The sequence below is a fragment of the Mobula birostris genome, chromosome 3, assembly GCF_030028105.1.
Source record: "Mobula birostris isolate sMobBir1 chromosome 3, sMobBir1.hap1, whole genome shotgun sequence".
Classification (NCBI taxonomy): domain Eukaryota; kingdom Metazoa; phylum Chordata; class Chondrichthyes; order Myliobatiformes; family Myliobatidae; genus Mobula; species Mobula birostris.
In genome coordinates, this window is record NC_092372.1 from 185,769,516 (window position 1) to 185,796,365 (window position 26,850).

General features: G+C 39.0%; 1 protein-coding gene across 1 annotated transcript in view; it reads right to left on the reverse strand.

Moving 5' to 3' along the window:
• LOC140195479 (phosphatidylinositol 5-phosphate 4-kinase type-2 alpha) overlaps nt 1-26,627 on the reverse strand; it is a 242,023-nt gene extending 215,396 nt beyond the window's left edge. Inside the window, exon 1 of the mRNA XM_072253826.1 lies at nt 26,207-26,627. Coding sequence (XP_072109927.1) covers nt 26,207-26,338 — 132 coding nt within the window. The 5' untranslated portion in view covers nt 26,339-26,627. The remainder of the gene's footprint in view (nt 1-26,206) is intronic.
• Nucleotides 26,628-26,850: the final 223 nt, after the last annotated feature.

Genomic DNA, 26,850 nt, shown 5'->3' on the forward strand with positions numbered 1-26,850 from the left:
GCCAAGCTCCAAGGGTAAGTATGTGCACATAATGGAATTTATCCTGTATTGTTAAACAGCCAAGAGGGAATTGTGCATATGAAGTAATTCTTAAATGTCCTTGAACAGAAAGTTCTGGAACTTGCAGTCAGCAGCACAGCTTGCTCACTGCCAACCTTGAATAAAGCACCCTGCAACTTGCATGACAATATATCAATATTTTGACATTTGCTGCTGTCAATCAACAGTTTCACAATGTTCTTCACATTGTTCATTCCTCTCTAATTTCTGATCATTTAGTCCCAGTTGGCCTCCATTCTAATACAGATGCTTCCTCTCTCCACCCCTCTTCTTTCTCTGCAATTTAATATGCACTTATTTTTTTTAAAAAACTTTTCCTAGTTTTAATAAAAGGCTATTTAAACAATGACTTTTTGCTGTCTCTACAGATGTTGACTGACCTGGTGTGTATTTCCAACAACTTTTGTTTTTGTTTTAAGATTTCTGACAAATGCACTTCTTTTGCTTTTTGTCAGGTTTTTAGTCTTGAAGCTGAACCAGCTAGTCCAAAGCTCCATTTAACACAATTTACCTGTTACAGGCTGTTTTAGAACAGTCCCATCATGCTCCAGAAAAAGAAATGCATTGACTCCATAATCACCAGATGCAGCCTTATAATTCTTCACCAAACACCTTTTGTTAGCACACAATTTTAAAACCTGCACTTCAGAACACTAAGAATATAGTTATAAATAGCCACAAAATGCTGGAGGAACTATATCTGTAAATACGTGCAACAGGTTTGCTTTAAAATATGATCCAGGATTTTAAAATAACCTTCACGTGCTTAAGGAATACAGTTTTAGTTGCTCTTGAGATAATAAAATCAAAGACCACAGCCATCCAAGACTCCAGCAGAAACAGGTGAGATTAGATTTTGCATAGACAGGCCAACAATTCAGCGTGGTGTTGCCAATGTTTCCCAGGATAATATACACCAGTTTGAGATGCAGGGTCTCAAACTTGTTGGTCACTCTTTGGCAGTATTTCCCAACTATGCTCCAGCTATGAAAGGCAAAATTGTTGCATTTTCATAACTTACAGAGTGAAATTTACCCTAACTGAATGCTCATTCATTTCAATGGCCAGGAAAAGTTGCAAGGGCTCAAAGAGTTATTAGGTAATTTATGAGTTCTGTTATGGAAACATCTGTTTCTTTTTCCTAGATACTGTCTGCCTGCAAGTTGGTAGGTTACGATAATTACCTTCTGTGTAAGTGCAGAGTTGGAAGTTCAGGGTGGTGGTGATGGGCATGTGAGACAGAACAGATTATTCAGAAATAACTGAAAGAATGGGATTACTTAGTGTAGACACAAAATTGACTCCTATGCAAAGTACAAGCTAGAGTTTGTACTGCTTGGGAGACTTGACAGTAGTTAAACCAGAGGGGAAAGGCTCAGATACTTATCAAGTGTTTTTACAGCAGATTTGTGCAGAGGGCCCAGTCAACAAAGGATTAGAATAACTTCATAGAACATTACAGCATAGGAAAAGGCCCTTCAACTCAGCAGGTTCATGCCAAACACAATGCCAAATTATGCTAATCTCATCTGCCAGCACAACATCCATATCCCTGTTTCCTTTCCTATTCACGTGCCTGTCTAAATGCCTCTTAAACGTAGCCACCATTTCAGCTTCCACCACAACTGCAGTACATTTCAGGCACCTACCATTCTGAGTTATATATAAAAAAAACTTACCCTGTAAATCTTCTTTAAACTGCTCTATGCCCTGTCCTCACCTTAAATCTATGTCCTCTAGTACTTGACATATTCATCCTGGGAAAAGACGATGCCTCTTCAATAAAGAAACTGATTGTGGCAGAGACATTAATAGCTTAACTCTGGCAGGAACCTCAAGATTAAGAGAAGAGCTGGATTTGACAGGCATCTAAAAATTTAAATTTAAGAGTAATTTCTGATGCGGGGTCTTCAACCTGTAATTTAACTTTAAGATTTTCTTTACAGATGTCATCAGACCAGCTGGGTGTTTCCCAGTTTTGTTTTGCTTTTACTTTTAATTCTGAGCAGCTACAGTTTTTTTTATTATTTTCTTTCACTACAAGCCAATTTTTAAAAAAAAAATCTAAATCAGACAAGCATGGTATTATGTTCCAACTTTGGGAACAGAAAAAAAAAGGACTGAATAGTAAACCAATCCCAGTCATGATATGCCATGGTGCCACTAAGACAGAAGAACTAAACTGTCTTTTGATACATTTTTAAATAGGTGAACACTTAAGAACACAAAAGCAATAGAATAACTGAGGCGATAATGAAATAAGTTTTTTCTCCCCACCTTCTCCTTTGAAGAAATTTTGCATTACTCTCCCTCCAAAAATCAATAGCAATGATTGGCAGGTACTTGGTGTCATACTTTGGATAGCCCAAGTCGGATCTCAGCTGTTGCTTAAATTTTCTAATGCCACGTGGCTGCCAGTGGTGGAATAAAGTAACAGCCAGGAATCAATTTATAATAATACTTGAGATTGGCACATTACAGCTAGTGGAAGATACTATCATATTTCTATGCTACAAGTTAATTGAATCAACCCAATTAAAATTGTATTCCAAATCGTACTTTGATAATTAATATTTCACAATAAAACTGGAGTCGCAATGAATCAGTGTCCTGGATTAAAAGTTTTTCTCCTCTTTCTGCAGTTTAGGATCCTCTGGTAATACACAAAATTTAATTTTCTTTTTCTAAACAACAGATGAAATGTGATAATGACATATGCATAGTAGTTCAAATGTTGAGTTTAAGCTCATTCTAAGACAAAATTGATCAATAAAGTATCAAACCAGCACAAAGATCCTAAAAATATCAATTCAACATATACAAATTCCAAAAAAGCAGCCACTCACTGCAAACATTCTTCCCCGCCCCACCTTCCCCTATTCTCTCCACAAAAAGAGTGAATGGAGAATGTTAGACTGAATATTAATTCTGAGCACTGAAGCAGAGTACTTTTTGGCTTAGGGTCAGAATTTGGCTAAGGCATATGTCACTGGACAGTCAATAACTGAAACCCCAGACGCATGTTTATTATGATCAAATTCATTATGCTAACCAGTTGCAATCTACATTCGTAAACTATTCAACAGTTGCCTTGATCTTTAATATTTAAGTTATGGAGAGAGGGTTAATGAGCATGTGAAATTGTTCAGATCTTACTCAGTTCCAGAGACACAGCTATTTGTTACATTCACATGTGAAGGAATAAAGTACTCTTCAAGGACAGATGGAAGCCTGGATAATCCAGAATATAAAAAGTCAACAGCTGTTACTAAAGTATGTCACATATTTGTGACACACTTGTATTTGAACTGCACCACTGATGTACAATTCAAAAGAACTCCTTCTGCTTTTTCCCCCAGACTGGTATTTAGAGGCTTTAAAGTCATGATAATACAAGTGCTTCATTTTGTTTCAATGTTTACTTACATAGAAGTTTGAAATCTTAACCTATCGAGTACATTTATGCATTATGTCATAAACTTTTTCAGATATCTTGATTTCCTTAATAATCGCCATCTTACTCCTTCCAATGATTACCATTTCTTTGCTTACCACTGGGACAGAAAAACTGTTTGAAAGAATTTTTAACCAATTATACTGATCTTCACCATTGTTCCCCAATTTGGTTTCGGCGAAATCCTGGGCTGTCCTGGTCCTTTTTCAAACATGATCTTGTTCACTGATACCATTATTGATAATAATTCCCATTTAATAGGAAGGGATATAAAAGCTCAAGATTAGAGGCCTAACTATCTAGACCCCTTCCACAAAATCTCATTACAGTTCATTATTTAATTACTGTACTGTACTCCTTGTGTTGATGTCATTAAGTCATACAGCACAGGAAATACAGCCCATTATGCCAGTGACAACCACACTAATCTCAGCTGCACAGCTCCCACTGGCTTGCTAGTCCCAATGCTGCCCTCACTCTACGATGTAGAGGGTTTAGTGTGTGACAACCAGGAACAGGTGGTGAAATCCAAAATTACATTCAAGGACTATTTTCTAAACATTTCAGTTAGTCAGAGACCCTTCAAAAAGTTGAAAAACATTTGATTAAAATCAGTTAAGAAAATTCTAAAAAAAACATATAAAACTATATTCAAGTTGTAAATTTATTCAAATAATGGTTTAAATTGTTAAAAGAACACAGGTTGGTACACCGATTGGAATGAGTGGGGTCATACACACACTGCCTTCCTCATTCTCACCCCTCCCCAATCCCCATATGCACACTCACAACAGGTGCTCAGTAAAGCAATGGGCTGGCTCCAAGGTGTACAAACTGGACTCAATGCCGAACCTAGGGGTGCAGCTGGAGATCAAATGCCCTGTACCAGATCAATACCAGATTTCATACTTCCATGCTGTAGTTCATAGGACCCTGGTCAGACCCCACTTGGAGTACTGTGCTCAATTCTGGTCGCCTCACTACAGGAAGGACGTGGAAACCATAGAAAGGGTGCAGAGGAGATTTACAAGGATGTTGCCTGGACTGTGGAGCATGCCTTATGAAAATAGGCTGAGTGAACTCAGCCTTTTCTCCTTGGAGCAACAGAAGATGAGAGGTGACCTGAAAGAGGTGTACAAGATAATGAGAGGCATTGATCGTGTGGATAGTCAGAGGCTTTTTCCCAGGGCTGAAACGGCTAGCATGAGAGGGCATAGTTTTAAGGTGCTTGGAAGTAGGTACAGAGGAGATGTCAGGGGCAAGTTTTTTTTTAAAAAACACAGGGAGTGGCGAGTGCGTGGAATGGGCTGCTGGCAGTGGTGGAGGCAGAGATGATAGGGTCTTTTAAGAGACTCCTGGACAAGTACATGAAGCTTAGAAAAATAGAGGGCTATGGGTAAGCCTAGGTAGTTCTAGGGTAAGGACATGTTCGGCACAGCTTTGTGGGCTGAAGGGCCTGTATTGTGCTGTAGGTTTTCTGTGAGGTCTAGGACAAGCCAATATGTGCACTGCACCTAGGTAGAGTTTCTGTACGTAACTGCTGACTCTCAGTGCTCAATAGCTGAAGCACAAAAGTAGTGATTTTGTCGGGACTACCACAGACAGACACCAGCCAAGACTTTTCAATTTGCTTCTATTCCTTCATACATCACTCTCGATGATCAGTTTTGTGAGCATGAGTCTTTCACCTTCCAAGATGTTCCAAGGTACAAGGCCTTTGAATCACTTTTCAAGTACATCCAAATTCAACAGCCAACTCATAGCAAGGCCCACAATCAACAAGGTACATTCCTAGTTAATTTGTTTTTGAATTGTTGATGAGAGATAAATGTAGATGTAGGATCCTCGAGTATTCGTCTTTCTTCAAATTGTGCCATTTCAAAGGCACAAAATAATTGTAGATCTTTCTGTCATCTGCAGTTAACAATAATTTTGGTTAAAGAGTAAAGTCAAATAATTTTGCAGTCTTAAATGATGAAAATTATAGTGTAGTAAAAACAAGCTGAGACAATATTAACACACGCAGCACCAAAAACCTTTCAGTGTTTTGCATTGAATTTGCACTATTGAATTGAGTGGATGTTATTAATGGTGTTGAATTTCTTATGTAGAATTCAAATGCTTGAAGCAATATGAAAAATAAACAAAAGCAATTGTTTGCATCTATAGTATATGTACGACATTATGAAGACCAAAAGACAGGAGCAGAATTAGGCCATTTGGCCTATCAATTCTGCTAGACCATTCCACCATGACTGATTTATTATCCCTCTCAACCCCATTGTCCTGAACTCTCCCCGTAATCTTTGACGCCCTGAATAATCAAGAACCTATCAGCATCTGTTTTAAATAGACCCATTGACTTGGGCTCCACAGGCGTCTGTAGCAATGAATTCCACAGGTTTATGACCCTCTGACTAAAAAGATTCCTTCTCATCTCTGTACTAAGGGACGTCCTTATATACTGAGGCTGTGTCCTCTGGTCCTAGACTCCCCCAATATAGGAACTATCCTCTTCGTATTCACTCTATCTAGGCTTTAGAATTTTCAACGTTTCACTGAGAGCCCTCCCCCCATTCTTCTTCAATTCAGCAAGTGCAGGACGATCAAATACTCCTCACAGATTAACTCTTTCATTCATGGAATTATTTTTCTGAACCTCCACTGAATCCTCTCCAATGTCAGCACATCTGTTCTTCCATAAGGTGCCCAAAACTGCTCACAATACTCCAGTCCCACCAATGCCTTGTAAAGCCTCAGCATATTGGGAAAATCCCAAGGAAGAAAACAAAGTGGTTAACATAAAAAATGAATATTTGTAGTGGATATTCAGGCAAATTATAATCTTGAAACTCATTAGTCTTGATACAGCAACTGATGGCAAAGGAGATATACAGTATGTTTACTCATTGATGAAAGAACTGTTCAGGATATTGTTCAATGACACTCTGCCTCTAAATTTAAAAAAAAACAAAATACACAGTCCAATAAGTTAAAGAATAAACATGTGAATACTGAAATTATAACCAAACCACAAAAGAGAATTCCAAAGTTTTGACCTGATCCTGACAGCAATGGTGATGCACCAAACCAGTTAATGTCACACGTAGGGAAAATTGAACAACCTGTCATAATTAATTGGTAAGGTGAAATGCCAATTCACACTATTGTTGAAATGGTGAATCTACTACATGCAGCACACAGCAGAAATTAGACTATTTTGACCCAACTGTACCTCACACAAATCTCCTCCTGATCCATTTAACTTACTTTATCTTTCAACTTATCCCTCTGTTCTGTTTTCAAATAGGCTAGTTGTCTTTTGAAAGTGTCAATTCTACTACAAGATCTTACTAGACGAAAAGCAAGATCATAAACGTGGTCACCACCCTTTGATATTGGTATTCTTGTTATTCAAATCTGCAAGTAAGTACGTTTCTGTAAGTACGTTTCTCCACCAGTAATTGCATGAGAAAATTGAGGGAGAGAAAAAAAAACATACAAGAAGGATTTTTGTCCAAACAGCATTTATTGCTTGTAGAAAGGAATGCTGCACCTTGGCACTTGGAGAATCCCAGACTTGGATGAAATAAATCCAGTCAAATTTCAAGGCTTTAATTTTAATGCACATTTTAAATTCTGAAAGATCACTGGGGACCTGAGTCACCCCAACCACAAACTGTTCCACCTGCTTCCATCCAGGAGACAGTACCACAGCATTAAAGCCAGGACCAGCAGGCTCCAGGATGGCTTCTTCCACCAGACCATCAGACTGATTAATTCACACTGATACAATTGTATTTCTGAGCTATATTGATTGTTCAGTTGTATATCTAACTGTACATACCATTTGTTACAAATTACTATAATTTGCACATTGGATATACAGATGGAGACATAATGTAAAGATTTTCACTCCTCACGTATGTGAAGGATGTAAGTAAGAAATAAAGTCAATTCAATTTAAAGTCCCATGCTAAAGAAGTTTAACTCTATAACTATTCCATCAGTACACTCTCCACTTCTACAGAAGAACTAAAAAAGGGGAAAAGAAGGTACCCTGCACAGAATAGTTTGAGGAATGAGTAAAAGGTACGCTGAACAGAATACAGTTTGAGGGACCGAGTTTGTGGATACGCTGCTGCATTTTGGGGAGAATCAACAAACACGATGACAACATGAAACCAACTCAGCAGGAAATACTAATGATCACATAAAATGTGGCACAAAAATAAATACAGCAAGCACGGTGAATGCAACATTTAAAAAAAATTGATTCAAAAAGTGCAACTCTGCATTTTTGAGCAAGCAAACAGAAATAATCAATACTAATAAAAAAAAACAGGAAATATTGGATAACACAGTTTAACCACTTGAAGAAAGCCATTCAACCTGAAACATGAACTCTTTTCCTTTTCACACAGATGCTGCCTGAGCTGCTTAGAATTTCCAGCATTTTGTCTTCACTTCAGATTTTCATTATTTGCAGTATCACTTGACTTTCTAATGTCAAGTTCCACTTTCTACCTATGCTAATATAGCGCAGCATTTATACTCAAGTATTAATGAGAGGTTTAAAAATTTTATAAATAAAAACTTGCTCAGCAGCTTTGTATGGTGATGTGTTGTATACCTAATCCCTGTAAATCTATAACTATTAATTTGACCATATCCTTTCACTTTGCATAAGTTATTTTTTAAAAAAGTCCACTTTGCAATGAACCATAGAGTAGGCCACCAGAAGATAAAAGAATCAAGACACTATACAAGCACAACTTAAAAATATGAAAATGTATGAGGTGAACAAATCATAAAAAGAGCAATTCTGCTCTGGAAAGGTATAATGTTCAGAGAAAGGTGAAAGAGTCTGAAATGAAGTATGGCATTTATTTGCCATTACTTGTGAAAATCATTGGGCTTCATAGGCCAACTGTCATCCAAATCAATTTTCCTTTTTTATGTAAAATATTTAATATTTCATCTGCAGATACTGAACTTGTAATATTATGATTTAAAATATATTCACCATGAGCTGAATATCATCCAATTCTCCAAGCTAAAATTATTTCCCAGAAGAGCAAGTAAACCATGCAAGTACAAACAGAATGAAGTTACCATTCGTCACAAGCTCAAATCTACATTTATTATCTTTATTTTATTTCGAAATGCAGTGTGGAACAGGTCCTCAGCCCCAGCAACCCATCTATTTAACACTAGCCTAATCACAGGACGATTGACAATGACCAATTAACCTTCTAACCAGTACATTTTTGGACTGTGGGAGGAAACCTCAGCACCCAGAGACGGCCCGAGTGGTCACAAGAAGAACATACAGACAGCACTGAAAGTGAACTCTGAACTCCAACACCCCAAGCTGTAATACCATAGCTGAGGAACTACTTTGTATTAAAACAGTAAATAGTTCCTCAGTTACAGTTAAGTTCCAAATTCTTAAAAACAGATTGCAACTAACGAGCAATATTTTTGAAAAACTCCCAAAATCCAAAAATTGAAAGTAATATTTGATATTCTGACCAACTGAAAATAAGGAACAGCTCTGTTTACAAACTCTTTAAACATTGAATTAAACAGCCATCATTTTCTATCCTTATTATCAAATAAAAGGCAGATAAACCTCTAAATAACCTGTTGTGGCAAGAGCGTCAAATATAATTCATGCTCCAAAAAGTTATCTGGCATGATCACCTTAACCTCATAATAGTCGTCATCTAAAGCATTTACAAATGTGACAAAAAGAGGGTCACTTCAACACATGCATTTTACTGCTAAAGATTGTTGCATGCATCTAAATCTTCTTGTGTCAAGTAAATCTTATTTGCACCCCCTTTTTAATCCTGCTTGCACAACAGACAGCTCCAATACTGGTGTCTATACTGTAAATTTTAAAAAAATACTACCGCAAAGAACTTCACAGGACTTTGGGTAACTTTCACATCTCACTCTACCAGTTATAAAATCAAGACTGGCAAAGTTGTAGACTTGGAAAGTTTGAGGAAATATAGATCAGTAGGTCAGGCATATTGATTTAATAAAGAATTTTGTAAAACAAAATGTGAATTAATATATTTTTAAGACTAAAGGGAAGAAATTTTAGGAGAGCATCAATTAAATGAACAAAGGTGTGTAGAACCTAAAAGTGCAACAAAAAAAAATGAAAACGACCAAATATGGTGAAACAGGTACAAAAATAGTGCATATTTAATTAAGTAGTTTTAATGCTTGATGTCCCAAATTACATTAGAGCCAATGAAACATTTTTGTAGTTAAGTTCAAGATAATTGTCATCTGACTGTGCAAAAGTACAATACACAAAATTACTACAGTATTGTGCAAAAGTCTTAGGCACATATATATATAGCTAGCGTGCCTATGACTTTTGCAAAGGACTGTAGTAATTTTATGTATTGTACTGTACCACTGCCACAAAAAAAAACAAATTGCATGACATATGTGAGTGATGATAAACCTGATTCTGATATGGGTTTCTAATGTGGGCTGAGAGTGGAAAGGGGCAGACAGAGGGGAATCACAGTTGGGGAGGGAGAGGGAAGCACCAGAGGGACATTCTGTAATGATCAATGCACCAACTGTTTGGAATCAAATGACTTTGCTTGGTGTCTCAGGGCTGATGTTCCTATACTCGTGCCACCCCCAGGCATTCCTTCTCTGCCACCTGTCCCACACCCTCTCACAGCACTCCACCCTCACCATTTCCAAAGTTCTTTGCTCCCACCAGATTTACAAACTCGCTCTCCACTCCACATTGACAAATTCAGTACTGTGTAAAAGTCATAGGCACCCTATATAAATGAGCCTCTACCCTATATACAAGCAAACAAAACAACATTCCTCCAGACTATGGTGCACACACAAACATAATCACGCACAGAACATGAAACAAAATATTACCACAAATAATAAAATAGTGTTAAAACAAGTTAATAAAATATATCCCATGGATGTAGAAAATGTGGCAACCAGTTTGAACACAGCTATCTCCCACCTCCGGCAATATTCAAGTTCCATTTCAAGTTTATTGTCATCTGACTAAACATACACATAACTAAACGAAACAACGTTCCTCTGGACCACTGTGCATCCACAAAACATATCACAGAACACAAAAAACAAAATATTACCATAAATATGTTAATGAAATATAATGCAAAACTGAATGTAGTGTGCAGTAAAAGATAAACAGTAAATAGCTCACTGTCCTAGTGATGAGACCTTGGTGGTGGCAGGGTATTCATTAGTCACACAGCCTGACGGAAGAAGCTGCTACCCAGTCTGGCAGTCCTAGTCCTGATGCTCCTGTACCCCCTTCCTGACAGTAGTAGGTCAAAAGGTTGTGGGGTGGGTGGTAGAGATTCTCAACACTATTTCAGACCCTTCATCTACAACACTCCCAGAAACTGTCACAAAAGGGGGGGGGGGGGTTAACCCAGATGCTCACTCAGCAGTTTTTACTATCCCCTGTAGCATCGTGCTGTCCGGCGCCTTGCAGCTTCCGTACCACACAATGATCAATGATACAGCCAGACAGGGCACTCCCAATGAGGCTCCTGCAGAAAGGTGTTGGAATGGGAGTAGGGAGCCCTGCACACCTCAGTCTCCTCAGAAGGTGCTGACTCTTGATTAATGAAGAGTAAACAAAAGTAAATGTGATAGTAAAGATGTCTGTATTAACGATGTTGACAGAGTGGCATGGTGGAGACAACCTGGTGCAGATGTCAAAATGATAAAGTATAATGGTCAAGTCCACATTTGTTCCATAATACAGGAGCCATGCTGCAGCCCACAGCACAAAACAGGATCTTTAATAAAAATACCATGGAGTCATGGAGTTACAAAGTTCAAAGTAAATTTATTATCAAAGTACATATATGTCACCATATACAGCCCTAAGATTCATTTTCTTGTGGGTATAATCAATAAATCTATAGAAATAATAACCATAATAGAATCAATGAATGTCCACCCAACTTGGGCGACCAATCAGCGTGCAGAAGACAACAAGCTGTGAAAATACAAAAATGACAAAGTAATAACAATAAAAAAATAAATAAACAATAAATGTTGAGAACATGAGAATTCTTGAAGGTGAGTCCAGTGAATGATGAGGCGGGTGAAGATGAGTGAAATTATCCCCTCTGGTTCAAGATCCTGATGGATGAGGGGCAGTAACTGTCCCTGAACCTGGCGGTGCAAGTCCTGAGGCTCCTGTACCTTCTTCCTGATGGTAGCAGCGAGAACAGAACATGTCCTAGGTGGTGGGAGCCCCTGATAATTGATGCTGCTTTCCTGCAATGTGTTTCATGTAGATGCACTCAATGGTTGGGAGGGTTTTACCTGTGATGTACTGGGTTGCATCCACTTCTTTTTGTAGGATTTTCTGTTCAAGGGCATTGGTGTTTCCATACCAGGCTGTGATGCAGCCAGTTAATATACTCTCCACTATACATCTAAAGAAGTCTGTCATGTTTTAAATGTCATGCTGAATCTTTGCACACTCCTAAGTGGAGGTATTGCTGTGCTTTGTTCTTAGTTGCATTTATTTTCTAGGCCCAGGACAGGTTCTCTGAAATGATAACACCAAGGAATTTAAAGTTGCTGACCCCTCTCCACTTCTGATCCTCCAATGAGCACTGGCTCATGGACCTCCGGTTTCCCTCTTCTGAAGAAGTAATCAGCTTCTTGGTCTTGCTGATATTGAGTAAGAAGTTGTCGTAATGGCACCACTCAGCCAGATTTTCAATCTCCCTCCTATTTTCTGATTCATCACCACCTTTGATCCTTTTCGCGAGTCCACCCTCCTGAAGGTTGCTCACATATCAGACTCAGAGTCTGAAACCATAGGGTGATTGGAGGATGTGGGGGTTCATGATGGCTCCTCCATGTTTTGACAGTCAAAGCGAGCATAGAAGGAATTAAGCACATCTGGAAGTGAAGCCCTGCTGTCGCCTATGTCATTTGATTTAACTTTATAAGAGCTGATAGTGTTCAAGCCCTGCCACAACTGTCCAGCATCCTTCATTGATTCAAGTTCAGTCCAGAGTTGCCACTTTTGCGGAGTTCCTACCTGGGCCTCTAGTAACTTCCTCAGTCACAAGACTTGAACGCCTCTGACCTGGCTTTCAGAGGATTGTGGATCTCAGGGCTTCTGGCGAAGACTCCAAATGATTTTGTGGGGAACATACTCATCTACAACTGTTTCAATAAAGTCATTTACAACCATGGTGTATTCATTTAAATCCACAGATGGATCCTTGAACACAGGACACACTGACTCAAAGCAAACCCATAGTCACTCCTCTGCTTCTTGTGATCACCTCTTTGTTGTCCTAATCTCTGGAGCTTTGCTCTTTAGCCTCTGCCTGTGGGCAGGTAGAAGGACAGCCAAATGATCCAACCGAAATGTGGTCTGGGCATGGAATGGTAGGCATTCTTCATCTTAGCATAACAGTGGTCTAGTGTGTTGGGAAAAAGAAGAAAATTTTGAAAAATTTGGGTCTTTGAATACACTGATCTGTTGACCTTGAAAAGAATCGCTGCCAAAGGTATTAGCATTTGTAAAAAAAAAGCAGAGCACCGCAGTTGCTGGAAAGCTTAAATAAAAACAAAAAAACTGCTTGGAATACTCAGCAGGTCAGGCAGCGTCTGTGGAAAGAAAAACAGTTAATGTTTCATATTTGAGACCCTTTGTGAGAACTGACATAGCGTGCTGACCCCAAAAACATTCATGTTTTCTCTTTCCTCATATGCTGCCTGACCCACTCAGTATTTACTCAACATTTACTGTTTTTGTGCTAGAAATGGTGAATGTAATGTGAATAGCTTTAATTAGTTGAAGCTGGAAATCTAAGTTAGTGGGAAGCTGAAGTCAGAACTTGAAACTAGAAATAAGGGATTCAGGTTCCAGAATCAAAAGTGGAGAAGCAGGACATCAAACTTCTCGGTAGGTATCTACAGTACTACTTTACCAGAAATCCTAACACATGGAAGAAAACGAAGCTCAAGCTGAAGAGAGTTTCACAATTACATAGCAATCAACTCATCTAAAGAGCAACAGCAAAGCACCAGAAGTCATTTTGTAAATTGTCAATATTTGGGTTAAATCAGATTTGGCACATCAATATGAAATATAAAATAACCAATTTTAACATGATTAACAGCTTTCGTCTCAATAAAAAACAGAGGGAATATTTAATTTCTACTGGCACATGCACACAATAACGTCAATGTTTCCTGACAATCTCTGTTGTGGTTACAATAATGGATCAAAGGTATATCTAAAAATACGAGCACAACAGTAATAGCTTCCAATAGTTACATAATATTTCACTTGACTACAGCAGGAGAACTCACATAAAAGCTTAATTTTGTGAAGCTGAGTGGATCACTGTAATGTGCGGCCATTGGAGGAGCAGAGGGTGTAAAAGACTGCATAGAAAGAAGAGAATGAGAAATGGATCTCCAAATAGAGATAGATGCACATGAACTAAAGAAATGCCCCTCTGCATCCAAGGTGCTTCAGATTTTCATGGGCAGCAGCAGTTTAGGGTCGGAGACACTGGTGCAGAAGTGTTTCAAACTGTGCTCAGCATTGTGAGTAATGCTACTAAATCCCAGAGTTCACAACACACTTGTCCCTCACTAAAAAAAAAAATGAAATCATTTCATTGTGAATACAATGCCTTGTTGACCTTTTTGTGGTAAGAGTGCTGCGGCTGCTTGGGATGCCATGTGCTGAGGAACTGACCGTCAATATGATCTTGACCTCCACTGAGAGAGAAGTCCAGACACAAAACTGTGGCCCAAGGCCAGTAGAAATAAAGCAGAAAACTATAGGCCAATAAGCCTCATGTCCGTAGTAGGGAAACTACTGGAAAGATTACTTTGGACATTTATGATCACCTGGAAAGGCAGAGACTGATCAGGAGGAGTTAGTCTGGTTTTGTGGACGCAAAATCCTGCCTCACCTATCTGACTAGATTTTGCTTTTGAGGAAGTTACGAAGAAAATTGATGAAGGCAAGCATGTAGACTTGGTAGACTTGTCAAGGCTGTGACAAGGTCTTGCATGATAGGCCAGTCCACCTATGATCCAATAGTCTTGGTTATAGGAGGCAGAGGGTAGTAGTAGATCATCATTTTCTGGTGATATTTATAACCAGTAACATATCACAGTCATTGGTACTGGTATCTTTGCTGTCATGAGGGGATGTCTGTAATCTGCTGAAGATTGGAGTTGCAGACAGTCAGAATGATTGTTGAAGAGTACAGAAGACTATGGAACAGCTTGAAAAAATGGTTGGAGAGGTGCAGAAGGAACTTTTTTTAGACTAATATGAGGTAATGCATTGTTGGCCAACATTGCACTAACTGACATATACAGTAAACAGCAGCAACCCTGGAGGCATCGATGTACTGAGGGATTTTGGGATGCAAGTTCATTGTTCCTTGAAAATGACAACATTGTACTTAGGATAGTGAAGAGGGAATTTAGCTTGGTAGCCTTCATAGGCAGGAGCTGTATAAAGCATTGGTTAAGCCACACTTGAAACATACAGTTCTGGTCAGCAGGTGTTAGAAGGGATGTGGTAATATAAGAAAGAGGATAGAGTGAGATTTGCCAGGATGTTGCCTTGGGCAGGTTTTTCCACAAAGAAGGTGATGAGAATATGGAGAGAGCCACCAAAGGACATGGTGAGGCAGGTACAATCAAAGCATTGAAAACACATTCGGATAGGCACATGGATAAAAAAAGGATTAGAGGAACAAGGAACAATACAGGAAAATGGGATTAGCATAGATAACACATCTTGTTTGGAATGGACAAATCAGGGCAAAGCACCTGTTCCTTCACTGTATGACTAAGACGTCAATCAGAATCTTATCTCAGTAAAGTCCTCACAGGTTGGTCCCTTCGCCAAGATCCTGAACTCACCCTGAATGGCCACCCAATAATTAAGCACGTGGTGTACTGGATTATGAAAGGTCTTGGCAAAGGAACCATGGCAATTAAACTTCAATGCATTTTATAAGTTTTATAAACTGCAGCTGGTTAACTGTTGAAAATGATGGATGGGATGCCACTCCATATCGTTGAGCTTTTATAGTGTAGCTGATGTTACTTTCATCTAAACAGAGGGTATTCCTTCAGACCCTTGATATGTCTTGTAGACACACAAAGACTTGAGTATACATTCCCAGCTGATTGTAATTTTGCTCCACTGCTTCTCCGTCCAATCACATTTGCCATTAGCAATTGGTACAAAAATGTGAATCAAATGGTCTGGATCATTAGTCTCATTGCTAACATTCAATAACAAAATCCTCTAAGAGGTGAAAATTCATCATAGCCAGCACTATTCCTTTGTCCTATTTAGATTATAGTGCTGTAAAACCAAAGCCTCTTTGTGATAAACTAACAAGTAACTCTACAGAAGAGTAGTGGGACAAGTTGGGAAGAAAAACTTACTCCCAATAACTCTTAACTCTTTACTATTGGCAAATAATAGGAATTAGCACTGACCGATCAATGCCAAGTTCAATTAATTCAGACAAACTTTAAACAAAATGCTTGCTCTAAACTTAAATCAAGTACAAACTTCACCTTGTGCAACAGTAAACTTGCTCCCTTATATTTGCAAAATCATTGTAAATAACTTTTACAACACTTGGAAGTACAAAGAGTATAAAATGTTATAAAAAAGGCTTTATAGGTAGAGAACAGACAGACACACACACATTCACACATAACAGGTATCAATAGGTATAAAAGAAGGTTTGAGTAAACCAAAATATGTACTATCACATCACAAATTTAATGCAAGTACTCCTTAGTCCTTTTTTTAATATATTTAAGGACTAGAAAACAAAATTTAATAAATGTCAACTATCATAGCCTCCTAAACAGCACGTATGCACAAGTAAAGAGAGCATTTCTTACAAATGTACTGGAGTGTTCAAAAGACTACTCAGCCTTGCCCAACAAAAGATGACATTGTATCAATATATAATCTTTTCAACCTCAGTACTTACAGAGAGAATGAAGATCAGTGGTGCTAGTGTAAAAAGAACACCAAATAGACTAGAGCCAAATATAGTACACATTTCCTGCACTGTTATATTCATTTTGACAGCTCTTCACTGCTTCAACTGGTTTGCAAGACTGCAAAGCCCTTGCATTTAAAATAAGGATGGTCCTATCATCATATTAGATAACACACAACACCTCAAAACACTATTAAGTATGGAATACCTTCAAAAACTAATAATCCAAAGTACCAAAAGTGTGAATTTCAGACTAAAATGGGGATGAGCATGCAGGTTAGCTGCAATGTAGACCAGAGGCAGAATAAAGGTTTCTCTACTTCGACATAATTTCAAAATATTTTCTTATTCTTCAACCATCCTGATGCAAGGTCTGATTTTGTGCAGGAAGGACTGCGGCTGTGTTGTAGTACAGGTTGAATACAAGAGGCTCTAATTCAAACCATATGAAGCTCTAATAGGAAGCAGGCAAAAATAACTTTGCACTTCTGCACTCTGTATCTGAACCTAGAATCTGACCTAAAACTTGCAAGTGTACAGCACGAGGGCCAAGAATAAACAAATGCATTGGTAGAGCAGAGCTGTATCCAGAGGCAACAAAGGGATGAATAAGGACAAAAGCCAAGACAAATATACTAACTGACACACTATTAGCCATTCACTACCAGGTATGAAATAGATTATACATTCATATCTGATCTGCTAGTCAAACCAATCATTGCTGAATTTTCAAACAACCCTACCCCTATACCCATGTACCTCCCAGTGCTCCAATATCAACTGATCTAGTCTTAAACGTAAAGAACAAATGAGCATCCACAGCTCCCTGGTCTTACTCGTATCTTCATGCAAGTAAATACGAAGGCTTCAGACTAATCTTTGTGCCGTTTCATTGATAACCCCAGGCAATATTAAAAGACTCATTTAAAATAACTTTAAAAAAAAGGTGGAAGAGCACAGCGTTCAACCTCTCACACCAGTTGCAGCATTCAATAAGACTTTTTATTTCAGCACAACTTTCCTGAGCAAATTCAAAACCCTTGACTACAATCTAGGGCTCTACCAATAAAGTATATTTGGTGATGGCCTCCACAGTCTTTCTGGATAAATTATGAGGCCCTCCATTGTCGACCATGGATATAAACTTCCTAGCTGTCTCTGTTATACACAAGCCAGGGCAGTACAACATGGAGAACAAACAGCAGGCTCCTCCTCGCCACACAACTGATGAGTCCAAAGGAACAGTACAGACCGACATAGCTTGGCACTGGCAATGTCACAGGAGTTGCCAATTAGTGTTGAACTCAACATAGAATTGCCTTAGGGACTCCAGCTCTAGGTTTTACCTCAGGGTTTATTCCTGAAGCCTTCCCCAAGACTGGGTATAGCCACAAGGCAGCAAAAATTCGAGATCAGAGTTTTCCTTCTCCTAGATAAGCTGCCAACCATGGCTGACAAGCCCCATCTGGCTGAAGCAAATAGTTTTAAGGCACCAGTAACCTGCCTTTGCCCCTTCTCCTTTCAGTAGAAACTGTTCTTCTGGGCTTAGAGCTAAGCCACACATAAAGCCCAAGAGCTGGACTTGGCTATCAAAGGCTATTTGAGATGCATGGCATGGGAGCATTTAATAGGTATCGGGAGCTTATTCCCACACCTCCCCCAACTAAGACAACTTGAAGGAAAAATAATAAATCATTCCCCAGATTTACTATATTCTGTAAGAAGTTTTCACCTGAAATCAGCTCAGAATGGCCAACTCTTTATTTTGAGATTACAACCCCTCAGTCTAGATATCATCACCATGGACTTCTACATCTCTTAGGTCAAGTCGATTTTTCATTATATTCTAATTAGACTACCTCTCATTGTTGCAAGGTCTCGACAGTACATGTCCAATCTGCCTAATATCTTCTGATAAAAACAATTCCAACTGCTCAAGAATCATTCTAGTCAACGTTCACTACAGAACATCCTTCCTTAGACCTGTACACAGCAGTCCAAGTGGGAATCACTGGTGTCCTATATGATTTCAGTTCTTTAAGATTACATTGCCAGGACTTCTCGCTGTCCCTGATAAGTTCACTTCCATTCTTGGCTCTTGGCAAGGTAAACTCTTGATAAGTATGACCTTGATGTGCTGAAGAATCAATGTGTGTTATGATTATCAAACAATTGTCAGACCTCTTCAGGTTATGGGTTTTATTAAGTCTTTGGCTGTCAGTTGCCTGTGGAACTAACATGATAAAACTTTCATGCCAAGGAAATATTGCATTTCCAGTTAATTACATCCTTGATCTCCAAGTCATTCTTATCAAACCAGTCTTGGTTTTTGTTGATACCAAAAGCCCCAAGTCTCTCCATATTTATTTATGGTGGATTTATAACTCAGAAATATTTAATAATGGTGGATTTCAGTGCCTCCTATTTCTTACAGGATGTTTATGAGATGATGTTTGAGAAGAACTTATCTTTGCAGGGTCCTTGAGATCATGAATCCTGGATTTTCTTGTGGCAAATTTTTTTAATATACAAGGCAAGAATTAGTAGGAAAACAGCAAAGGTGTTCCTTAAAACCACATACATTCCATTCAATAGTACTACTTGGCTGTTCTACCTTAAAGCAGGACAATTAAAGCACTATATTTCAAGGGTAATTCTGCCCCATGAGAACATTATAGGGAGCACAAATAGGCAACAAATCCTCAAGCTCCTGCACCCCCATTCAATAACAATCATGACCTAGATCTCAATTCCTCTTCTGTAGCAGTCGCCCATCACCTTCAATTCCCCAACCTCTAATTGAGCTTCAGTAAGATTTCGGGAAACAGAGTTCCAGAGATGCTTCATTTTCCGCAAGAAGAAATTTCTTCATACCTCAATCTTAAATGACCATCCCCCTTAACTTGTAGGAACTGGGAGAAACATCTCAGTATCCACCCTGTCATGTCCCACTTTGGATCTTGTATATTTCAAAAAGATCATATTAGCATAAATATATTTACAAAACTACAATGCCATATACAGGTGAGAGATTGTCACTATCACCTCCAGAGTCAGAAGTTCTCTCTCCCCAAACCTAGAATCAAAACAAAGATGACATTAACATCTTGGCATCTCAATGGGATATCACTGGTTTTACTGCACAACAACCTTATCATGAATCAGAAAATAAACATATATTGCACCATCAGTGTAAGAACTGACTACTGTTAAAAATCCATGTAATTTGTGAACAAAAAAGGACTTCACCAGTACGTCTATCACAGCCATTTGGCAAGCACCCAATGTGTATTTTTAACAGATACTTCCCTCAAGAATATCACAACATTAATTAAAAGAGCAGCTGAGTAATGCTTCTCCTCCCCACCACCTCCATCTTCCACCTGCGCACACAAGCAACAATTCAAACTGCATTGTCAAAATTGCATTGACTAAATAGACTTCTATTACAGCAGCTTTTAAAATTTTAAAACTTGAAACTAATAATGACCTAGGGGCTTTACAATGAGGATTAAAAATAAAATTTTAGATTATGAAAGATGACAGCATCTCCTAATCGATACACTATGATAGATTTATAGTAGGATATTTCACTTTACTACAGTCATGTTGTTATATAACATACTTGACTGCAAGACATGTTAAAAATAGGAGCAAAGTCATCTTATGCATTTATTCACACCACAGTGCTGCCCCACTGCGAGTATTTTCATCATCAGTTACAAAAGCACAAAACCAAACAAAAAAAAAATTAAAATACTGTAGATGCAAACCTGAAAGGTGGATGGAAAGGGAATGCGCTTTGGACAAGCCCCACATTACAGCTGTTCAAATAACAGAAATTCACCCTTACAAAGTATACAAAATCACTACCCCAAAAAAATTGAGATATAGATAAATATGCGTGGCTGTTCTGCTAGGCACAACTTAAATGCCATCTATAAATTTGCCAATGGCACAACTCAGATGGTGATGAGGAGGCACACAAGAGTGAGCTAGGTCAGCTGGTTGAGTGGTGTTGCAACAAAAATCTTACACTCAACATCAGTGAGGAGAAGCCATGTGGACTTCAGAAAGGAGAAGTCAGGAAAGCACACACACCCTCATCGAGGGGTCAGCAGTGGAAAGGTTGAGCAGCTTCAAGCCCCTGGCCTTCAGCACCTCAGAGAATCTATCCGGAGCCAACATATTGATGCAATTATAAAGGCGGCATAACAGTGGCCATTAGGAGTTTGAGGAGATTTAGTATGTCACTTAAGACTCTAGCAAATTTCTACATAGATACTATGGGGAACATTCTGACGGGTTACATCACCACCTGGTATGGAACCTCCAATGCACAGGATCAAAAAGTCACAGAGGATTGAAAACTCTGCCAGCTCCATCATGGGCACTAACTTCCTCACTATGGAGGGCATTATCAAAGGGCAGTGCTTCAAGTAGGCAGCATCTGTCATTAAGGACCCTCACTATCCAGGACATGCCCTCTTCTCATTACTACCATCAGGGAGGAGGCACAGGAGCCTGGACACAGATTCAACATTTCAGGAACAGCTTCTTCTCCTCCACATTCATATTTCCGGATGGTCCAATCCTATGAACAATACCTCATCATCCTGCTTTATTTTTCCATTATTTACTTATTTTTATATTTCTTATTGTAATCTATAGTAATGTTTCATGCATCGCTCTGTAGTGCTGCCACAAAAGAACAAACTTCACAACATATATAGTGATAATCAACCTGATTCTGATAATACCCAGTCATGGAACTTATGTGGAAAAATAGTAAGTAAACAAACATTTTTCCACCTGGATTTCTTGACCCATGCACAGATGACACTGCTTTATTAAGGATCTTTTTCAAATTCAGATTCAAGTTTAATTATCATTCAGCCATACACAAATACAGCCAAATGAAACAGCGTTCCTCTGGGGCCAAGGTCCAAAACGTATTACCAACAGCACACAGCACATATGGTTACCATAGCAGAAAAACATTCAGTCACACAAAAAAAAATATAGCCCAAGTCACTGCCTCTGATGTCTCCTCTCCTGGGCAGCTGCAACAAGTGACACCCTGGCATGAGGGCCTTATCTACACAACAACCGAGACAATGCAGCTTTCCCGCCGTCGGCATTGCTGATTAACCAGTGAACAAGAATTGCAGTATTCTAAATTACCAATGTCCAACAGAGTCTTGCAATCACAAGAAAAAACGTCCAAGACAATCAGCGCTCACCTCCTCAGCACAACAACAGTACACAACAAGTCCAGCTCCGTCACTTGCAAGCAACTCACTGATGTTAATATCCAGCGGTGCCTTGCAATTGTAAATAAGATTTAAACTACGAACAAGTACATCTTTGATTGGACTTGGAGTGGCCCGTGTCCTAGCGCACTGCCACTTTACCGGAAGATAACCCAAGAACACAGCCCACCAATGCCTTCCTAAAGTGGGGGGGGGGGGGTCACCTTTACTGAAATTCTTGACCACGGTGTGCCATCTAATTCCATCAGAGGTGATGTGTGGCTTAATTATTTCTGGAAGCCCTGCCCCATATTCTCAAGCCAATTAATAATATCCCAATCAATATCACATTTAAGACAATTGACCTGGTATCAATGACTGTTGCTGAAAGAGAGTTCCAAACTTCTGCCACCTTTTGTGTAATGTCTTTCCATATTTCAGCAAGTCTTAATGTTTAATTTTTCCAGTAAAACAGAGTATGTAATATCAGTGTACAAACAGAGGTAGATTGTCTGCTGATGTTTCAGATCTAAGATCACATTTCAAAACTGAATAAAGTTCTAGAACTTGAGCCAATGACAAACTAGGCTGCTACTTCTCACTGGAGATCCTTTGATTCCTAGATTTTTTTTTCTTATTTTTGCTATCTTCAAGAATAAATTTATATTTTAGGAGGTAAGCAGGCTGAGGGTAGCAGACACCAACAGAACCAACAAACTCATTCGTAAGGCCAGTGATGTTGTGGGGATGGAACTGGACTCTCTGACGGTGGTGTCTGAAAAGAGGATGCTGTCTAAGTTGCATGTCATCTTGGACAATGTCTCCTATCCACTACATAATGTACTGGGTGGGCACAGGAGTACATTCAGCCAGAGACTCATTCCTCTAAGATGCAGCACAGAGCGTCATAGGAAGTCATTCCTGTCTGTGGCCATCAAACTTTACAACTCCTCCCTTGGAGGGTCAGACACCCTGTGCTGATAGGCTAGTCCTGGACTTATTTCATAATTTACTGGCATAATTTACATATTACTATTTAACTATTTATGGTTCTATGACTATTTATTATTTATGGTGCAACTGTAACAAAAACCAATTTCCCCCTGGGATCAATTAAGTATGACTATGACTAAGTAAATTTTGCTTTTTGAAGAAGTGCTTGGATGAAAAACATTATTTCTAAAATAGCTATACAGATCCTCCCTAGCTTACAGTGGAGTTCTGTTCTGTGAACTGTTTGTAACCTGTACCATTTGCAAGTTGGAAATGAGACCACCAACCAAATTCCTCCATGGCAGAAGATACCTGCAGCCCTGCACCAGCTGGTAAATCCATCCTGCCAGTCTCAACCGGTCACTCATTGGTGTGACTATACATAAATTGAGTAGTGGACCTGAACTTGCTTTATTTCACAAATGTATTTAGGATGAATTTTCATTTTGGGTACAATTCCAGAGTTTTGGATAATATATATACACATTGAAAAAGCATTAATTTCCAAATTATCTGAAACTTTCAAACCCCATTAAATTCTCTGTACCATTGTGAAGTGTAAGGTGCACTTGTAAAATCTGTGTAATCAGGCTGAGACAGCTAAACAAGTGCAGAAAAGCTTTATTACTGAGAATTGCACTTAAAACTACCTGATTCATGCTTTCCAATACAAAAGATCTTCAAACTCAAATATAGATCATTTCTCTTCAAAGAAATATTACTTACTGTTTTCAGCAGTTCCTGTAAAATATCCAGATGTTGTAACTATAATTTATCAAAATGTGTTATAAAAGTACTCCCTTTTATAATTGGCAATTTGCCAACCTTGGTAATAAAAATCAGGAGGTCTTCAATCAACAAGATACATTTTGCACCAGTTAAACTGTTACAATGGTCTCAATTTCCAAGGTCTTGTCGTGAAATATTGTCAGGAAGCTTCATACAGCGAGGGTAGGTCGGTTGAGCATCTTGCATGGAAAGCCCATGGTCTTTTTAGTTCAATGAGCAATGGCTAGGAGATCAACTGCCTGGAGATGTAAAGATACAAGTGGTCTGAGATTTGAGTGACCTTAGTTCTGAAGTTCAAATTGTTAGTTCTCCCATTCGTTAACACGATTAGCTCCTTTCCAATGGGAAGTTTAGAGTGCAACACCTCTGCTGAAAGACTGGAAAAAATTGTTGGACAATGCCAGTTCATAGTAGCCCAACTCTAATCACTCAAGCAAATAGCCGACGTTTACGTTTCTCATTATAGAAAAAAATAGTCACATTTCCCTATTATTAAATTTCACAGACGTACACCATCTGGGACAAAACTTCAAGATGTAACACTCAAAATCTGTGGTGAACCAGCAACAACCGAGCAGCACAAAGAATGTAAAGCAAATGAAGCAACAGTAGCTGTCATCCTGCTCTTCCTTCTAGGGAGACCACAGTCAGTATAGATTGGTGATGACATCTCTTGATTCTGACTCACTTAGTCCCCTGTGCCTGCTCTGCCATTCAGTAATATGATAGGTCCTTCATACTTTGATAGCAACTCTGTTAACATTAACAATTTGAAATTTAACTAGTACATCAAAAGGATGATTCCCAATGTCTTACTACTCCTCACCTCAACCAACCACTGAAAGGCAGAGTTTCCATTCTTAGCCTCAAAGCTAGAGCAAAATCTCAGTAACTTCACACTATAAAGCAATTCTCAGATAGTATCATTAACGGTGTTTAAAATCCGGTTTATTGGATGTGTTGCACTTGTTCTACAATAAAGATATTTGAAACTTGCACTTTTCCTCAAATGACTTGGAATTAACGTATCCAATGTTCATCTAATGCCATAATTAGGCAAACAAAATCTTATTAAACTGGACGTGGCAACTGCACTGTATGTGACCACAAGAAACTGCAGAGAATTGTAAACACAGCTCAGCATATCACGGAAACCAGCCTTCCCTCCATGGGCTCAGTTTACACTTCTCACAGCCTCAGTAAAGCAGCCAACATAATCAAAGACCACATCAGCTCCAGTCATTCCCTCTTCTTCCACGTGCCTCCCACCCCACCCCCCCACCAGGCAAAAGATACCAAAGTCTGAAAGCACATATCACCAGACTCAAGGATAGTTTCTATCCCACTGTCACAGGACTATTAAACAATCCCCTAGTACCATAAGTTGTCCCCTTTACCTCACAATCTACCTTGTCATGACCTTGTACCTACTGCCTACTTACACTGCAATTTCTCTGTAATTGTAACACTTTATTCTGCAACATATTATTGTTTTACCTTGCACTAGCAAGTTTTATACTGTAGCTCTGTACATGTGACAATAATAAACCAATTTCCCAACTCTTCCTCCATATCGTCCGCTGAATGGTTTAACCAAGAGTTCTTTTTAATAACTGAAGTACTGTACGGTGTAAATTAGAGAATAGCACGGAGAAACAAAGTCTGACAGGATCTTGACTGCTGATTCAGTTTTTAAATAAAGGAAATATTAAAAGTCTCATAACAAAAGCAATATGAAATAAGGTAGAAAGATGGTTTTACACATTTACAGGTTTTAACTGTTAATCTATCGGTGATCAGTGAAAAAACTCCTGTCATATTGACATGCAAAATTCACAACCCAAGCACAAACTATGATCAGACAGGCCACTACAATGCTGAGGTGGAGATTTTCAGGTTTGAAAAATGTATCAGACATGTATTTTGGGGGGCTACAGTGTATTGGCCAACCCACACACCAGGAATGAATGAGGCTGTCATTCTCCTAAACTCCCACACATTTTAAAACCTGCAATTCCCGGCTAAGCCCCTTTCGCTCTGGGCTTTCCTTATAGGAATCACAATGAGCTTCCAAATGGTCAAATAAAACGTCAATCACAATTACGTCAGGATCAGACACAAAGTTGACACTGAGGGGTTTCCAGGCCATCGCCTTTGGTCTTAAAACCCACTAAGAGTCGCATGAATACGGTTCCAGGCCCCTGGCCAAATATTGCAGAACATACATCGAAGACAGGAACAATAACCAATAGACTAACTTTAGTTTTATTTATCAAAGGAAGTATTTAGAAGAACCAGCTGTCATTTCACAAATTCATTTAAAGCGGAATGCAGAGCATCGATATTTATCATGAAGTGTCATATCTAGCAACGCTGCAACATTCCTCATACATATGCACAATTCATTTAAAATACTTCTTTTTCAAATCTAGCATTTAGCTTTACTCCATCACACGAAGAAATATATGTAAGCTAGAAAAAATAGTAACCTGTCCAAAGAAAATTCGACTGATGTGATTTCCTGCACAAGTTCTCCGCAGCAGTCAATGCATTTCGTGACGTTTTAAAAACAGACTTACCGAATGATTGACTCCCCACATAAGGACGCTGAGCAATGGATCGCTGGCTCGGAACAGCTTCACTTTCTGAGCCACAAAATGTTTCTTCTTGGTTTTCGTTTTACTGGCGAATGGCGTACTGTTCGCTGCCATCTTTCTCCCTGACTCGCGTTTTCTTCTCTAGTTCAATTTACTGCGTTTTATTCTCCAATTCTCTTCAGTAATTAAAATGGAAATGTTTACAGTAAAAACTTATTGCACCGTCTTCTTCCTCCGCTCATTGAAGAGAGTTAAAACGGTTATGATCAGAATTTGTTTCTGGGCGGTAGTAGCAGACTGGTTACTACATTCTCCAATACCCTGCCGCTTCCGGACCTTGCTGAGTGTGTGTGAACTGTAAGAAGGCGACACTATATCCACAACCAGAACAAACGCATTGCACACTGCAACTCAGCTTGAAAGAGGAGGAACCAGGTGGGGGAGCAATAATAGATGATCGACAGCAGTAGGAGCCATACAAATCGGGGCTCTTGTTTTGCAACATTCGAAAATGGATGGCGTCAGCAGACACGCGACCAATTGCAGACTTGCACGAGATGATTTGATCCCGCGTGCAGACTGAATATAAAAGCCATCAGGTTCGGTTGTGGCGGGTAGTGTTTATG